Here is a 17,715-nt window from a genome sequence, read left to right as displayed (position 1 = left end):
TGAATGGTCTTGGTACCATGGGGAATTCAGGGGATCAAGATGTTAGTTGGTACTGCAGTCATGCCAGCACCAACAAACGGGGATTCAGGTGTTTCTGAAACCAATAGGTCTTTGGAGAAATGGAATTCTTGTGATACCGTGGTAGCAATCAGTAACATTAAAGTCTGCAGAGAGGGGACCATCGTTGTCAAGGGAGTCAACCGTACCTGTAATCTTCTGTGGTTTGATAAGTGGGCAGAAGAAGGTGCTCTAGTCTTTTGTGTAGTGGAGATGCTTGGTACCGAGGCTCTCCGTGACTCCAGCAGTGCCATTTTAAAGGAGCTAGTGTGCTCTCTATCACTCCTCTCCTCTGACAGTACAGACATCCCTGTGCCTATCAGGTCTTTAGGCTTACTGGCAGTACCTGTACCTGAGGAGCCTATAGCTTCATGGGTATCCAGTTCTGTCGATACCGAGGTGGACGATTTTGCAAGAGATCTTTTTCCTGGTCAATTCTTTAGTCTGGAGACTTGTAGCTCTCTTTTTTGAGAATCACCAGATTTCCAGTTTGAGGCCACCCGAGTGTGATGTCCTGAGGGCACCAATGGGTATATTGGGAACTATTGTTCTACGGCGGTCCAAGTGAACTTTCCATCATGAGGAATCAGATTCAGTTCACGGTTTTTTCCTACTCTTGATTTTAATTTCAGGCAGAAAGTACACTTCTGTGGTACCTGACACCCTCTGAGGCAACAAATGCCGTGTAAATGACTGTTACTGACCAGAATAGCTTCTGTGCAGGAGAGAGAGCATTTAAACTCAAGCGAACCGGCCAAGCCCCGTTCCGGGTTTCGCTTCCCAAATGGGAAGAGATGACAAAAATCAGTTATGGACCAGGAGATAACTTTTCAAACCCCATCTCCCCAAAAAAAATTTAAAGGAAAAAGGATAGTATTACTATAACGTAAACTCTATTAGTTATAGTATCTACTGGAAATATAGTTCAGAAATAAATTGTCACTTGGACTCTGCTAATGCTTCATTACAGGCCAAAAGTGGTTGAGAAGGAACTCGGGGTGGATGACCCATGCAGCACTAGATAGCCTCGAGACAAAGCACAGGACAGTGAGCGCACATATGCAGGACAACCGGGCACTGCTATCTAAAATCTCCAATCTGAGGCACAGGAATGTGGATACACCTATAGTGGAGCACCCATACCGACACTACTCGAAGATGACCCATCTTTCAAAATGAAAAGTTCCATCTGCAAAGAATTCAATCATAAATGATAATTTTGGAAAACGGTGGTTATAAAGAGAAAGTTTTACCACCTTCACTATAGGTGAAGCATGATCAGTGCTGGCTATTAAGATGATGTATTCAACAGTGCCCTTCAAGGAGTGTTGAAGATTGGCAGTTGTTTCAAAGTCTGGATCAAAGTTTGTCAAGCTATTTAAAATTATAAGTGTCATAACACAATGTATGAAAGTCTAGTTACTAGGACAGTTTTGCAGTACAATATGTTGAAATATTGTAAATGCCAAGATTGTATTTAGAAGGTAAGGTGTGCATGTTTACAAAATATTGGAAAAACGCTGAAGCCACAAGACCTGTGTGCTGGAAAATATAATCTCAAAATAAATTGAACGAGTACCATGATGAAGAGCCTAGACTAGGATGAGTATTTTTGTTTGTATACAATATCTTTATACATTCTAAATTTATCTTATTTATAAAACATTCTCTTACTGATTAATTCACTATAGCATAAAATCATACAGCTTTGGGAATCAATTATCCTGAAGTCTGCAACTAAGATGTCCATAGCTCCACCTAGGGTTTCTATGGAGCAACAGTATTTTTATACAATATACAAAAGACTGGATTCAAATGTAACCCATCATCATTAGTTCAAGTTTGCCTATAGGACGCTGCAGTACAGAAAACAGTTTCAGATTATTGTACTGACAGGTTTTCAGTAGTTGTCACAAGTTATTTTCGAAAACAATTCATGATTCTGACCACCTGATTCTATATTTTAACATTACTTTGAAAACACTATAAAGAACACAATAGCTAAATTAAAAAAAAAAATGGAAAATTTCCTTTATGGTGAGCAATCCACAAGTATTTTAAAGTAAAATTTCTCCATGTGCTCAATTCGATTTTAAGTAGATTAGCAATGTGTTTTATACATAACAAAATAAAAAAAAAGCATAGCCTGAAAGTCATTTAAATCTCTTCCCTTAAGATCTAAACACTATCTGATCCATCTTTCAATAATGAGAGTTGCAACTGAAGCAGTCACATCTGATGGGTTACTTTCACTGAATTTTATTCCTCTAAATTGTGGAATTTAGGAAAAATGAAACATTCAAAATGAAAATGAAAATACTCTATCAGCAGGATTTCATAAATTTAGCATGCTATACCATGTTTCAGTCTTCCATTCCCAATCGTTCTTTTTTTCAGAAAGCCTCTAACTTCTACTTAATCTATTGCCAAATATGAATTAGTTTCCAAATCTCATATTTGGAGATCAAACTGAGTATATATGCCTTCCCACTTGTTTAAAGTGTTTGTAAGAAACCCAACAGAGAATAGAGTTTTTTGAAACTTTCTTCTACTGTTACAATGAAAAACTGTCACTTAAAGTTTGGACCACCACTTTAGCTTAAACAAATAATTAATAACTTTAGAGACTTTTTTTTAATTGTATGGCAATTTCATTTAATACAAATAAAAGTATTAGTCAACTTACCAAATGCAGGCTGTACTTCAGAAGCAGTCTTTACACTAGTGAAAGAGGGAGTACTAGAAATACCACTGCTTCCATTCGACAGCCCTCCTAAAGGCTTCATTTCTGTACCATTACCAAATCCAGTGAAGCCACCACCTCCTTTTCCAGAAGGTAAAACAAAACCTTTAAACCCTTTAAAAGCTCCTCCGTTGTCAGACTGAAATAAAATAAAAAAGATACAATCAGTTACATACACCTCACCCACAAAAATTCTTTCATCTACTTAGTACTAATCAAACACTACTGCAACACAGTTCCCCCCACTCCCCCGAACTGAATGGTACCGAATCCCTACAAATAAACAAAACAAAAAAACCCAAGTACTATGTTTCTGTAGTTTACTACATTTGACAAATAAAAATTTTCTAGCCACTATTTACAGAAATCAGACCTCAATTTCCTTCCAATTCATACATGCTTTGTTTTCAACAAATGTTTATAATTACTGTACTTTGGCTCAGGCAACTGACCATATGAGTACAAAGGTACATAACTAAGTTTAGCAGAATTCTATTTTTTTTTTTTTTTTTCATTTCAACAGATATCTGTTTAGTTTTAAGCATTTTTAAAATCTATTTAAATTTTCACAGTTGTCAGAAATTGGGGAACGGGGAGGTCAGACAATGATTTAGTGACAGTAGACGCTGATTCAAAAATGTAAAGCTCTATAACTATTAAAACACAAATTGCCAACATATATGTACACAAAATAAATATCCTTAAATCAAACAATGTTTTCAAGTAATATTTTCCTTGCTTTGCCTATCTGTAAATTTTGAGTATTATTGACAGAAAAATATTTGCGTCGGTATGTGCGTATGGTGAAACAGACGTCTATCGACATTTGCCAATAAAAAACGAATCCTTCCAAGCCTATATATGCACCTCATCTTGAGAGGATCAGAAGAGCTCATACAACTAACAAAACGCTCAGAATAGGAAGACAAATTTGAGAACAAAATCTGCAGGACTAGTAATGAATGAGTAGGAAAATGCCCTATTTTAAGAAGTACATGTTGTACAGTATGTGGAAATCAGGCAGGAAGAAATGATGTTAGTAATTAAACATTGTACTAGCATTGTTGATAAACACAATTTGATCTACTCCCACAGCAAGAATGTATCTTGCATTAAAGAAACATTAATAACTTGCTTTGCTGAACACATGGAAACCTATAACCAGGGTTTTGGAGCGGAGCCCGGAGCCGGAGCACAGAGCAGCTCCGGAGTAGTGGAGCTGCAGGTTTTTGCCTGCAGCTTGCTCCGGAGCCGAAGCACAGCTCCAAAGCCCTGCAACTACACAATAATTTCAGATAAAAACATAGAAAATGTATTTCCCACACATATACCTTCTGCCTGTTTCAAGAAAAGGTCTCCAGAATTTTTTAATATCGGCAAAATTCAATGTATTTTTTCCCCTAACCTCATCCTCATAAATGGCTGAACTGTTTTGGCTGAAATTTCAGCCCAAATGGTTAAAAGTTTAACAAAATTATAGCAATTGAAAATAGGGTATTTCAGGAAATGTCTGGTAACTTTAATAATAGGCAAGTCTATCAGCCCTCTAACAAACACTAAGTTATTGTTAAAATCTCCAAAATGTTCCCACTGTTGGAAAACTGAAGCTATTCAAATGCTTGGTTTCCTTTGTCTTTAGAAATGCTAGTTAGTTTTCTATAGTGCAAATTCAAAATGTTTTAAAGAACTTTCATCTTTTTTGACCATGGCATTTATACTGTCTATATCCCACTCCACCCTTCCCATTGCTATGTGGACAGTTACTGAAAATACCTTCTGCAGCAAACATGGATTCCTGAATTTGAACAGTGTCCACTACAGTACCTTAAAAAAAGCTGGCTATACAAGTTAAATTACAGGCGAAATGTACAACACATAATCATCAATAGAGCACAGATGGCACATTTTTCAGTATTAAAGATTGAGTCTAAAACTATATTAGTCTTAAATGTTAAGAGTTACCTCAAACCCAACATTTCTGCGCTTTGCTTTCTTAATAGCTCTGTTCTTCAGGACTTCTTCACTAGCCACTGAGAAAGTTCCCACCTGTAGGAAAAGTACAAACTGTGGAATGCCTGGTGAGGGTCTAAACATGCAGGGTCAAAATACCCTGGAAAGAAACCTACTAGTGATATTAGTCTTCTGCGTCCCAGCCGTTGTAAAAACATAAGAATGGCCATACTGGGTCAGACCAATGGTCCATCTAGCCCAGTCACTGTCTTCTAACAGTGGCCAATGCCATGTATTTTAGAGGGGAAAAAACAGAACAGGCAATCATTGAATGACTTATTTCCTGTCGTTCACTCCCAGCTTCAGTAACAACTACTACCACCAACAATAAGATACATTGCCAAACTCCCAGAGGTCAAAGCTTCACAAATGAAAAGCGAAGAATAAAATGGATTAAAAAAAAAAAGGGAAGAAAGTGTGTTTCTTATAGTGGAAAAGAAACATTGATTTTATGAGCATTTATCTTATGAATGACTAGTAATATGAACAATTTTTCTACTGTCCAAGTCATCTTTCTGCTGCCAAATGTGACATCAATCCTTCAGCTGACATTCAAGCAACCATACAGATTTGAAGAGCCTGAGTGATTTGGCAGCAAAGAGATGCCAAAATAGAGAAATACACTTCTCTGAAAGAAAAGAATCAGGCACACTATATAACATTTGTCATCACTCATTATGTACCATATAGCTGCTCTTTGATTTCATTTTTATTACTGTAAATGAATGACTTCAGAAATTCAGCTTTTTGAGAACAGAGGTTACACAATATTGATGCTGAAGAAGTAAATCCCAAATAATTAGCAGCTGCCTGCATTACTACTCCTGACCTGTTAGATATAGATTGGTGATGACTTATGATCGCACAATGTTCTGCAAGCTGTTGCATTTATAAGGCAAAACCTGACCACCAATACAGAATAAATGGAGGACTTTAATACAATTTGTTTTAAAAATGTATTGATAACTTTAGATTTCTCTCATTTTCTACTGGCCTAAGTTTTCACAATTTGAGTACTGCATAAACTAGTATAACTAAGCAAAGTGTTCCAAGTTAAATAACACAAAACACATAATTCTGAGATTAGCCCATACAGAAGCTAAGTGTGATTCGAACAGAAGTTCTGTACTTGGCTTTATCTATGAAGTCTCAGTAATGGCATAGCAGCCCACCCAGTGACTTCTATCTGTATCTCAAGCAGTAAAAGCAACGGTCCCTACCAAACTTGGATAAGTATTGTAAAAGCTCTTTTACTTCACATGCATCTTAAGAGCCCCAAACCCTTAAGCATTCTAACAAATTCATGAGTCTGGGTTCCCACTATATATTTAACATCCTCTACTCTCTGCAAAAGGACTTGGGCTTCTGAGGAGGCTAATTCCCTTCCTGTAATTCTAGCGACAAAGCTAGAGGGGTGATCAGATTAAGGTCCCAGGATTTCTTAAAGTATTTTTTGCAGCCTACATGGCACACAGAAGACCAAAATTCAGCCTTTTTTTGGTGTGATCTATCAGCTCCAGGAGGCCTTGTTCCTTTTCTCATGACTGAATACAGTCTTCTCCAAGACCAAAAGGAAAGTGAAATAGCTAGTGAACCCCATAATCTACATGTAGCAGTCGTATTTGAATGAGTGTAATGCAGGAACTAATCACTGTATGATACTATTAAAAAGTAGCCTCTGAAAAGGACTTAAATCAGGACATGTGAACTACTATTTTGTCTTCTGCCCTAAAGAAGTTAGGAAAAAGGTTACACCAACATGAATTCATTTTAAGCTGTAAATTAATAAGCCATCTGAACTGTTCATTTTCTTTTTCAACAGTTATAGCAAACAATTAACTTAATTGCTCAATACATCTTGGGGACTGTGATAGGATATATACCCCCATCCTGGCATTGAAAGGGTTAAATGTGGGTCTGCAAAACCAATTAACTGACCTGGCTGCACCTGGAGGACAGACCAGCCCTAATTAAAGATAAATCCCAGCTCTGAGATGAGCTGAGTAGTTAGTATAAGGAGAGGAAGTCTGGAGTAGGAGGTGGCAGCTGCAGTCACTGTTTAGGACTAGGAGTGGGGGGGGAGTCAAGGAAGAAGTCCAGGGGGAGAGTTGGGATCCTCTCAAGTAGAGAAGTCTGACAGGAGACCAGGAGAGAGACAGAGAATACTGGGTGGTGGAGCAGGCTCCAATGGTGAGGAATCCTGACAAAAGGGCAGGATCTGGAATTCCAGGGAGTATACTCTTTGAGGTGTTCAGTGAAGAAACAGAGCAAGAGAAACATAAAAGCAACATGAACAGTCAAGTCCACGGAGCATGAATTTGGTTTAAGTTTATACTTCTGGTTGGGGATTTACTGGAGGATCCCAGGGGAGAGCCCTGAGAGTCCTGGCCTTGACAGAAGGGTGAACTAAGTGAGAGACTAGCTGACAGGTTACAGTATAAGCAGGACAGCAGCAGCAAGGAATCAAAAGGAACAGTTTTTGCCTGCTAGTTACAGGGTCTGTGAACTGGAACCCAATGTAGTGGGAGGGCCAGGATTCCCCTAACAACTACTGTGGAAGGTGGTTTAAGCCCCTGAGAAAGGCATAAGCACAACTAAGAGCCCTGAGAAAAGGACATGAGGATCACGGGACCCACAGTTGGGAGCTGAAGACTCTTTAAGGACACTGGACTGTTCTTCTGGGGTATGAGTACAACTAATAAGTGGGACTAAAATATGACATGGCTGGAGGGCCGAGCCACAAGAAGAGAGACCATGGCAGGGCTGCAGCAGCTGTTGGCAGGGGACATTGGATGAGGAAAGAGCTGCTATGCATGGCTGCAAAAGGACACACCAGTGGTGAGTCAACCCTTCTACCAGGGCCTTTTATTACTCAGTAATTTTTCCAGCTTGATCTTTAATTTCTTGAGCTTTATCCAGTTTTACAGAATTAGTGTACATCTCTCACACATACTTGTTCTATACTTCATGGGAAAGACCTCACTGTTGGCTGTCACAGGCATTTTATTATCTTGCTAGGAAATGCAAAAAAATCCTTTACCTCCTCAGTTTCATCCTCCTGATCCCAATTTCTGTCAGTCAACTCCTTCTCTGCAATTCTCTTTGCCATTTTTCCACACCTGTGTAAGAGTTTCAGTAATCAGCAATTTGTATTAAAAGTGTCAAACTGATTTTAAAAGGAACCAAAAGTTAGTTAGAATGATCTTCAATTTGTATTAATAAAAACAACAATGGGAAATTTGAAGTTTTATACCGAAGTAATGTAAAATTGGAAATCTGAATGAAGACTTATGCACACTGGAGCCTCAACTTACAGGATGTCACATCACAGAAGATGCACAATAGTTACTATTTGACACTGTTTAATCATTACTACTATGACCATGCTGCTTTGCAAATCACATGTTCTTATATACGAAAAAGCAGTTTCGTTGCATTTAAAATATATACTGTAGAAGACCTGCGGAATTTTAGGCTAAATGTAAGAACTACTGACGAGTCAAGACTAAACATGCTGCCCTTTTGAAACCAAATTACGGAAACATTATTTAGGAAGTTGGGAAACTTGCACTTTGCTTCAAATGCCAAACTGCAGTATAGGGCAGCATGACACTGAGTGACTTCTGAAACGTACTGGGAGGGGGAAAATTAGCTGTTCATATTTGTCACTCTAATGATCACTTTACTGGTCATCTCGGCAATGTAAGAACCTTGTAACGTTTGCCAGGCATCTAACAACTGAAAGCTTCTGCACTCCAATTTAGCACAAAATGTTCTGAAAATGTATGTATAAATCAAGGCTATACATTTAACTATTTTGCCCATATAGTATGTTGACAAAAATGTTTGTAGACTTAACCACAAACAAAAAAAATGCTCTAGAAATGTATATAAGCGTTTTTTATACAGAAAGGAGGGTTGTTGTCCTCCCCACCCTCCGCAAATATTAGAGATAGGTGTCATTGTTACAATACCATATCACCTCAACAATGGAACCACAAGTTCAGAAGATATATTAAAAGTATTAATATCAGTTATTTCTTTTTTGTAAACAATCCAGTGCTTAAGTTATCAAGAAGCTTCAAAAAAAGTAAAAAGCATCATTACAATACAGTTCAGTGAACTCTGATTCTAGATTCTCTTCTTTAGTTTCAATCTATTACATTTTATTTGGAGAGTTAATTTTGAGATTTAAACCAGTCTTTAGAACAGCTTTTAAAAGGAATTAATTTAGTAGGGCTGAAACTGATGTAAGAGGAGTTAAATTCTGAGATTGGTTAAATGATCTAAGATCTTGGTTAGTTAAAACTAATTTTAAATATGTAGAATTGGAAGGCTCAGATTTAACAATCATTAAGTTTGGGATATGTTGCCTGTAAGAACTTATACATTTAATGCAGTTTGTTTGGAGCAAAGCTTTAGAGTATCCTTTAACTCAACATCTTGGCTGAGAACTGTTGCAAGAGGGTTAATATCTCAGCTTTCTACTAATCTCAAATTTAATTTCAATACCTCAAAATGATTCAACCTCATAGTAAACTGATCACTTTCTACAATTAAATCGTTTAATTTCTATAAGACAATTAGTGTCAGAAAAGGTTCCTAAGTTTTTCATGTTGAAAAGGAACAGGATGTTATTTTGTAGAGTTTCAGTCAACTTTTCACCCTGCAAAAATAAGTGAGGCTAAGTGATAATGAAATTAATGCACTACTGCAATTCACCAACATCAAAACTACCTTGCTTTTGATAAGGTGATACTGGGGCTTGATGTCTTCAACAGCAGGCATAAATTTTAGTGCTTCCTGCAAGAAACACTAAGTAGATAGTGTGTTAAATAAATAAATAAATAAGAGATGCTTCCTGATGTCTTAAAACAATTATACCATATTCCTATCCTACCATATCACATCCAGAGTCTACGCTATAGGCTGGTCTACACTACAGAGTTAGGTCGACACAAAGCAGCTTACACCATCCTACCTATGTAAGTGTCTACTCTAAAATTTCACTCCCGCTGACATAATTGCTGCTATTATGACTCAACTCCACCTCCACAAGAGCCTCAGTGTCGACATAGTTAAGTCGAGGCAGCGTAACCGTATTGCTTACATCGACCATTACTGGCTTTCAGAAGCTATCCCACAATGTTGCACACTGACTACAGTCAGTACAAGTGCTCCTGGTGAGGACAAGGAGTGTAGGGTGGACACGCAAAAGCCATTTAATTACTGCGGCAGCTATATACAGACATAACGTAGGTCGACAATTTTGTAGCATAGACATGCCCTACATAATGACCTACATGGTTTAACCAGTCAATACATGTTTACAGTCTACTGTGAACCATGAAACGGTACTTCTGTATGAATTACTCTAGAGATACAAATAATCAAGTTCTGTCAGTGTCATGTTAATTGTTTCTCCATGAACTGTTTTGCAAAAAATACCTAAATTAAGTAACAGAAAATATTTGGTACAAGAGTAGGGGAGATTCATCTTGAGACATAAGTGACTGTAGTCCATATCCTACCCTCAATTATAAGCACAAAATATAACAAGAGTAACACAGGGCCTGAGCCCTATGGCTTTTAAGCTGTAAAGCTGGGCTGTACAGTGAGCCATCACACCACTCAGGGACCTTGGTACTTACTAATGATTCTGAAGAACCCAAAGGTTGGGGGGTGGGGGGAAGAGAGGGAGGGGAGAAATATCACAGATCCAGTGAGCCTTCAGAAGCAAGAGACAGGTTGCCGCAGCAGCAAAAAAAACAGCTGCTTTCTGAATCAGAGGTTCAGAGTGATAAACTTAGGTCTGAAACACCCTGTATGTCACCCACAAAGGCAAATCCTTTGGGTTTTAGGAAACTGCAATGAGTTCACCATGTGCCCACAAAACTGAAACTTCTCCCCTGGAATCCCGGGGAGACACCTCTCTAGTGAGAACACATTGGAGCCTGTATGCTGGTTAAAGTGAGTAAGGGGACAGTTTGTCATGAAAGCCCCTCAGTCTCCATCTACAAGAAAGAGGGAAAAAGCCAAATGGTCTGGGCCCCAAGCTCCTCCAATCGCCCACTTGTTTACATAACTCCTCCATTTCAGTAAAGGAGCCATGAAGGGGCAGGAAAAAAGGATGCCCTATTAAAGCAGAGTTTGTCTGTATTCATCTGTTGTTGCTTGTCTTATACTTAGGGCATTGTTGCAATTGTGCTGCTGCAGCGCTTTAGTGGGGACACTACCTATACCAACAGAAGGGGTTCTCCTGTCAGCGCAGGTAATCCACCTCCCAAAAATACAGTAGCTAGATTGGCAGAACAGAAGAATTCTTCTGTCGACCTAGTGCTGTCTACTCAGGTTGGCTTAACTATATTTTTCCCCCAACACAGCCCTGACCAATGTAGTCAAACCAACCTAATTTTCTAGTGTTGACCAGGCCTTAGATTGTAAACTCTTTAGGTAAGTGACATCATCTCCCAAGCCCCATGTCTAGACAGTAAGTAGCCTAGTGGGATTCTGGTCCATAACTAGGGCTACTAGGCACTAGACAATACTAATTAACAATATCAAAATCCTAAACAAGCTGTTTCTCAAGTTAGAAAACACGAGACCACCTCTACCCCTAAATCCTGTGTGTGTTTGGCCACACACATACACAGTGGCCAACAATGCAGCTCTTGGCACATAAACTCTAGTGGGAGCAGGGCAGAGCAGCATGAGGCGCACATGAGAAAAAAAAAATTGATTTTATTTTTAAAACCCAATATAGGTGTGTATAGCTATCTCTTACTTATTAAATTAAGTACACAAACCTATTAATCTAAAATTGAGAAGACAAATTTAGAATTACATCAGGAAATGCAAAGGTTAAGGTTATCTCAGCAATGTTAACATTAGCATTTCACATACTACAATATAGCATAAGCAGACTCAAACTAGAAAATTAAATGCAAAAAAATGATAGTCCAGTATTAGTGCTGCAGTTTAAATTAGTTTATTAGGAGTCTGTTTCATTATATGTACTTAATGTAATGTGTATAGGAAGTAAAATTAATGCAAGTTAATGTTATTAGAACCAATCTTCTTTTGGGCACTGAATCTTTGTTTAATATGTCCCACTTGTCAATGCCCAGAGGCCTGTGACCAACCACGTGTAAGCTCAAGACTTAAATTGGAGAGGTTTTTTTTTAAGTAGTTATGAGCCAAATACACTTCTACCTCAATATAACACTGTCCTCGGGAGCCAAAAAATCTTACCGCGTTATATTGAACTTGATTTGATCCACTGGAGCGCGCAGCCCCACCCCCCCAAAGCACTGCTTTACCGCATTATATCCGGATTCATGTTATATCAGGTCGCATTATATCGGGGTAGAGGTGCATTTCCAAAATGAAAAACTAAGGGATCGGTCTCAGACCTTATCCGAACTAAGGCTACATCTACACTACGGGGGGGGGGGGGGGGGGGGAGGGAGGTGATTTAAGATACGCAAATAGCATAGCTGAATTCGACGTATTGCAGCCGACTTACCCCGCTGTAGGGACGGTGGCAAAATCGACCTCTGCGGCTTCCCGTCGGCGGCGCTTACTCCCACCTCCGCTGGTGGAGTAAGAGCGTCGATTCGGGGATCGATTGTCCCGTATAAATCGATCCCCAAGAGGTCGATTTCTACCCGCCGATTCAGGCAGGTAGTGTAGACCCAGCCTAAGCTACTAGGATGCAACACTGCCAACCCCAAATGGTCAAAAACCATGAGCTAGTCCTCAAAAAACCACCAGCTTGACTTAAAAAAACATATTTTTTTTAAAAAAAGCAATGGGGCTTTTTTATTTGCCTTCCTGTTTCTCAGCATTTCTAGGGTGCAGTTTTTAAAGAGGTTTCTCTGCAACCAGAAGGGCTAGAAAGATAGCAGCAGATTCTCCCCTGGTCATGTCCCTGGAGGAGGACCCTTCCTGAGACTCTTGATACAAATCGCAGTGAGAGCCAGCCCCCCTGAGACTGGGGCGTTTTAGGCCCTGGAGGGAATGGGGGAAGGGGTGAAGCACGCTGCTGAGATAACCCCGTCCCCGCGTGCACAGCAAGCGCGATCCCTGCCGCCCACCCTCCGGGGGGGGGGGGGGAGGAGGTCCAGCCCCAGCCTTTCCCTCAGATACGGGCGGAGAAGATTGGGGGGGGCACAACGGAGACGAGGAGCTCCCTCTGCCCCCCACCCCAGCGAGCAGCTCCGGCCCGGGAAGCCGCGCCGCGCAGGGGGGATGGGAGAGCCGCGCAGGGTGAGGCGCAATGCCGCCGCCAGGCCAGTACCTGTCTCGCCGCTTCCCTTTCCACTCCAGTCAGGCAGGGCCGGCGGCGGGGAGCGGGTGGTGGCGCCTCCCGCAGCGCTGCGGGGCCGAGGCTCTGGCGGCGGGGAGGACGCGGAGTCTGGTTCGCAGGGCGCCTGGGCCCCGAGCGCTCTCACGCCACCTCCCGACACAGGAAGTCCCCTCTGCGTTCCAATCAGGGCCTTGCCCCCAGTCTGCTTCGCACGGCCGCGGCCATTTTCTTGTACACCGCTACAGAATTAAATCATTCACACGGGAAACCGTCGGTAACCGCAGCGACCCTGACTCCCGTGCGCATGCGCACTCACCCAGCCAGAGCCCAACTGCCGGCTGACTGGGGGGCAGCGGCGCAAACGCGGTAAAGAAGGGGGCGGAGATTCCGGCGAGTGACTCGCGCCCGACGGTTGGAATGCCGGTCGCGTGCCTCCGACAGCCAATACCCTGGGCTTCTCCTGACTCATCCCACTAACGGCCTGCGCCGGTCGGGGAAGGGAGGGGGTGGGGTTGCTCTCGCGCCTGTCGTTCGAATTCTGGTCACGTGTCCCAAGCAGCGTGCTATATAGAGAGCGCCTTAGCCTCTCCTAGCCTTTACTCTTGGCCTTAGCGCCTGAGGGAGCAGGAGGGCAGCAGCAGCAGCAGCAGCAGCAGCAGGAGGAGGAGGAGGAGGAGGAGGAGGAGGAGGAGGAGGGGTGGGGGTGGTGGTGGTGGGGGGGGGGGTGCGGACGCCTAGGGCGAGAAAAGAGCTCTGTGCAGGCCCAGTGCTTGTCTCTCTCCAACAGAAGTTGGTCCAATAAAAGATTTTGCCTCCCCCCGTCTCTCTCATGTCCTGTGACAGGCAGAGCTATGCCCAACCCTGCAAGCACCAGGGGAGGGTTGTTCAGAGGGTTGCCTCTATGGGTGGCCCCTGACTGAGTTCAGTCACCAGGGTGTGTTATTGTGGGAATAGGATGTCAGCTACAGGTACCCGCACGCCCTGCTAATGGCAGCTGTGTCAGCCCTGCCTGCCCATAGCCACAGGTGACTCACTGCTCCACCACCTCAATCCAGGTTAGATCAAGGCAAGGAGCATTTGTTTACAGAGCTCTTTCTCTCACTGACCTGTCCAACCCTGGCCCATTTACTGCACTGCCTAGGGCTCTCCATTTTCTTTGTCAAATATTACATTCAGGGTGTGCCAGATGCAGAGCCAGAGTAACTCCAGAGGGGTTAATCCAGGTCTGACACTGTAGTATAGATAGGTTGGGGGGGAGGGGGACAGGAATTATATTTGTATCAATAAAATGTTGGTAAACATCAATTTCACTGTATGTAAAAAACAATCCCATTGAGAATAATCAAAATTTACAGCTCCACAAAGTAAGAAAAATGCTGCTTGAATTTGAGAACTTCTTAGAGTTTGATTTTAAGGACATGCGTGCTGTGTATTTTGACATGTGACAATGTGCCTTTTAATGGTGGTAAAGCTAGCTTTTTCAATCTCAACATCTGCTGTCATCTGTGCCCTTTAAATCGCCGCCTGGGGAAGCTGGTCCGGTACAGCATACCGGACCGGCTTACTTTCACCTCTGCCTAGGGCTGATTAGCATCTGCTAGAACCATGCAACTTCTGACTCCCTACCATCCTGAAGGGGACAGAGCCTACCGAGGACCTGTCCAGGAGGGCTTTTGTCATAACCAGGGATTTGCGTTTTTTAGAGAATCTTTAGTATTTACACTTGAAAAAATAAAAATGTATACTAACTATGAACTACATTTTACTGAAAGTACCAGTGTCACTGGTGATATGGAAATTTGTGATGCTATTCAGAGGGTGCTGCTGTACGGAGTCATAAAGCTTGGCAATGCACAGGAAGTTACTGATTGTGGGTTTGGGGTTTTGGGGGGGGGTTCCACAATGTAAAGGAACTATTGATGGCTGTCTTTGCCTATTCTTTGCCCCCACATCAGTCTAAAGACTATATCAACAGGAAGGGATGTTTCTCCATGGTGCTGCAAGGCCTGGCTGATTGCCAAGGAAAGTTCACCAATATTAATGTAAGGTGATCTTTAGAAATTTAGGCCTTTTTTCTGGAATGAGTCAAGGGAATTTTTGCTCCCCAGTCCACTATGGACATTAATAGAGTTATGATTCCTCCTGTCATTCTGCGAGACCTAGCTTACCCTTTGCTTCCCTGGCTTATGAAGCCTTTTAAAGGGCATTTGGACAAGAGAAAGGAGATATTCAACTATACTCCAAGTAGCTGCAGAATGACAGTAGAGTGTACATTGGAATACTGAAAAAGTTGGAGGTGCCTCATGACAAGACTGGAGACTGCTAAGTAATATATGCCTTCTGTGATAAGTGCTTGCTCTGTTTTTCATAACATCTGTGAGAGCAAGGGAGGGAACCTCACTGGTGGGTGGAAGGAGGAGGTAGAGAGATTTTCTGAGAGAGCTGGAGAGGGTACCTCTTAAAAGTGCCCCAACTGGTCAGGGAAACAGGATCAAAGATGCATTGTGCTCTTAACTTGATGCCATTGTATAATTGTGGATAATGAATGTATTGTAACCAAGGAGATGACGGAAATGTGTTTATGTATTTATTTAATTTATTTATCTATTTATTTGGAATTGGTACTACGAGAGATGTTCCTCAATGACACTTTTCAGTTGAGTTGCACCAATTTTTGTACGGTTACTAAATAACATATATAACAAATAATATTGTGTGAATGAAAAAGAGTTAAAGAATATAGTTCAAACTTAAGACGAGTTAAACTGTGGCATAGAATCATAGAAATGTAGGGCTGGGCAAGACCTTGAGAAGTTATTCCACCCCTCTGCACTGTGACAGGACCAAGTAAACCTAGACCATCTCTGGCAGGTGTTTGTCCAACTTGTTCTGAAATCCTCCAGTAATGGGAGGTTATGGAATGCCCTTAGAAGCCTATTCAGGACTTAACTGCCTTTATAGTTAGAAAGTTTTTCCTACTATCTAACCTAAATCTCCTTTTCTACAGATTAAGCCCATTGTTTCTTGTACCTTCAGAGGACATGGAAAACAATTGAATACTGTCCTCTTTAAAACAGCCCTTGACATATTTGAAGACTATTATCAAGCCTCCCCTGTGACCCGAGGTGCCTAATCTGAAAATGCCAAGGGCAGGGCAGGCTGCGAAAGGTGAGCAGATTCTCCCAAAACTGGTGGTTAACATTATAGTTAGATTCACCAACCAGACACAAACTGTGCTTCCCTTCCCCCATGCTGGTTATCAAGAAGCTAAAAAATAAATGTATAACATGTATTGCATTCCAGTTCTCTGACTCCCAATCAGCAAATAGGTCCAGTAAGGGGAGGAGTTATTTAAAACTTTACTCACTATACAAAATGTTCTTCTGATCCCCAAAGGGCCAGTTTTACTGGATCAATATTAGTTTGAATTTTACCCCCAAAATACCACAGTGCCAGCCAATCCTTGAGTATCTAAAACTAAAGGTTTTATTATAAAAGAAAGAGAAGAGAGTTGGTAAATGGTCAAAGCAATCAGATATATACATATGACTTCAGACTCCATATATCAGGTTCTTAGCAGCATTGGTGAGTTTGCTGGCTTGCTGAGTCTCTCTGGAACACATCCAAAGTTTGGATGGGTCTGTTAGCCCTTTGTTCAAAGCTTCAGTTTGTAGAGAAGTTATTCCAGAGGTAAGAAGCAGGATTGAAGATAAAATGGAGAAGATGCAGCTGCCTTTTATATCCTTTGCCATGTGGCTTGTACCTTCTTTGTCTGCAATGCAAGCTCACAGCACAGGGGCATGGAAAAGCACTTGGAGTTCTCTGTCCACAGGCATGTCCCTACATGTCCTGCTGACTCATAGGTGTGGTCCAGGCTTCTCTCAATGGGTTCATTGTACAGGTTGATAGGCCATTAAGCAGGCTGGATAGTACTTATGCCAACCTCTCTGGGGGTGTCACGCAGAAACACAGCACATGTTTGAGATATCAGTATATCACAAATATTTATAACTCACAAGACAAAGATGATACATACATATAAACATAATTATTATATTTGGCAAATCATAACTTTTCCATTGATACCTTACGTGGCATATCTTGTAAGATTCATTGCAATTTTGTAATATTGGTATCAATAATATAAATGGTCACCCATATTCCATACAGCGTCACACACACTTAGTCTTCTTTTCTCAAGACTAAACATGCCCAATTTTTTTAACCTTTCCTCAGAGGTCAGATTTTATAAACCTTTTATAATTTTTGTTGCTCTCCTCTAGACTCTCTCCAATATGTCCATACCTTTTCTAAAGCATGGCATCCAGAATTGGACACACCAGTGCCAAATAGAGTGGGACAATTACCTCCCATGTCTTAATACAACGTTCCTGTTAACACATCCCAGAATATTAGCCTTTTCAAAGCAGTATCACATTGTTGACTCATGCAATTTATGATCCACCTATCACCCCCAGATCCTTTTCAGTAGTACTACCAGCTAACCAGTTATTCCCCATTTTATAGTTATGCATTTGATTTTGCCTTCGTAAGTGAAATACTTTGCACTATTGAATTTCATCTGGTTGAATTCAGA

General features: G+C 41.2%; 1 protein-coding gene across 1 annotated transcript in view; it reads right to left on the bottom strand.

Annotated features, from left to right (window-relative positions):
* NUP50 (nucleoporin 50) overlaps positions 1-13,463 on the bottom strand; it is a 36,353-nt gene extending 22,890 nt beyond the window's left edge. The window contains exons 1-4 of the mRNA XM_054038184.1: positions 13,110-13,463; positions 7,851-7,929; positions 4,763-4,846; positions 2,744-2,939 (exon numbers count right to left, since the gene is read on the bottom strand). Of these exons, the coding sequence (XP_053894159.1) occupies positions 2,744-2,939; positions 4,763-4,846; positions 7,851-7,919 (349 nt within the window). The 5' untranslated portion in view covers positions 7,920-7,929; positions 13,110-13,463. The remainder of the gene's footprint in view (positions 1-2,743; positions 2,940-4,762; positions 4,847-7,850; positions 7,930-13,109) is intronic.
* Between the last annotated feature and the right edge of the window lie 4,252 nt (positions 13,464-17,715).

Source organism: Malaclemys terrapin, chromosome 1, assembly GCF_027887155.1.
Source record: "Malaclemys terrapin pileata isolate rMalTer1 chromosome 1, rMalTer1.hap1, whole genome shotgun sequence".
NCBI lineage: Eukaryota > Metazoa > Chordata > Testudines > Emydidae > Malaclemys > Malaclemys terrapin.
This window is presented reverse-complemented; position numbering and strand designations above follow the sequence as displayed.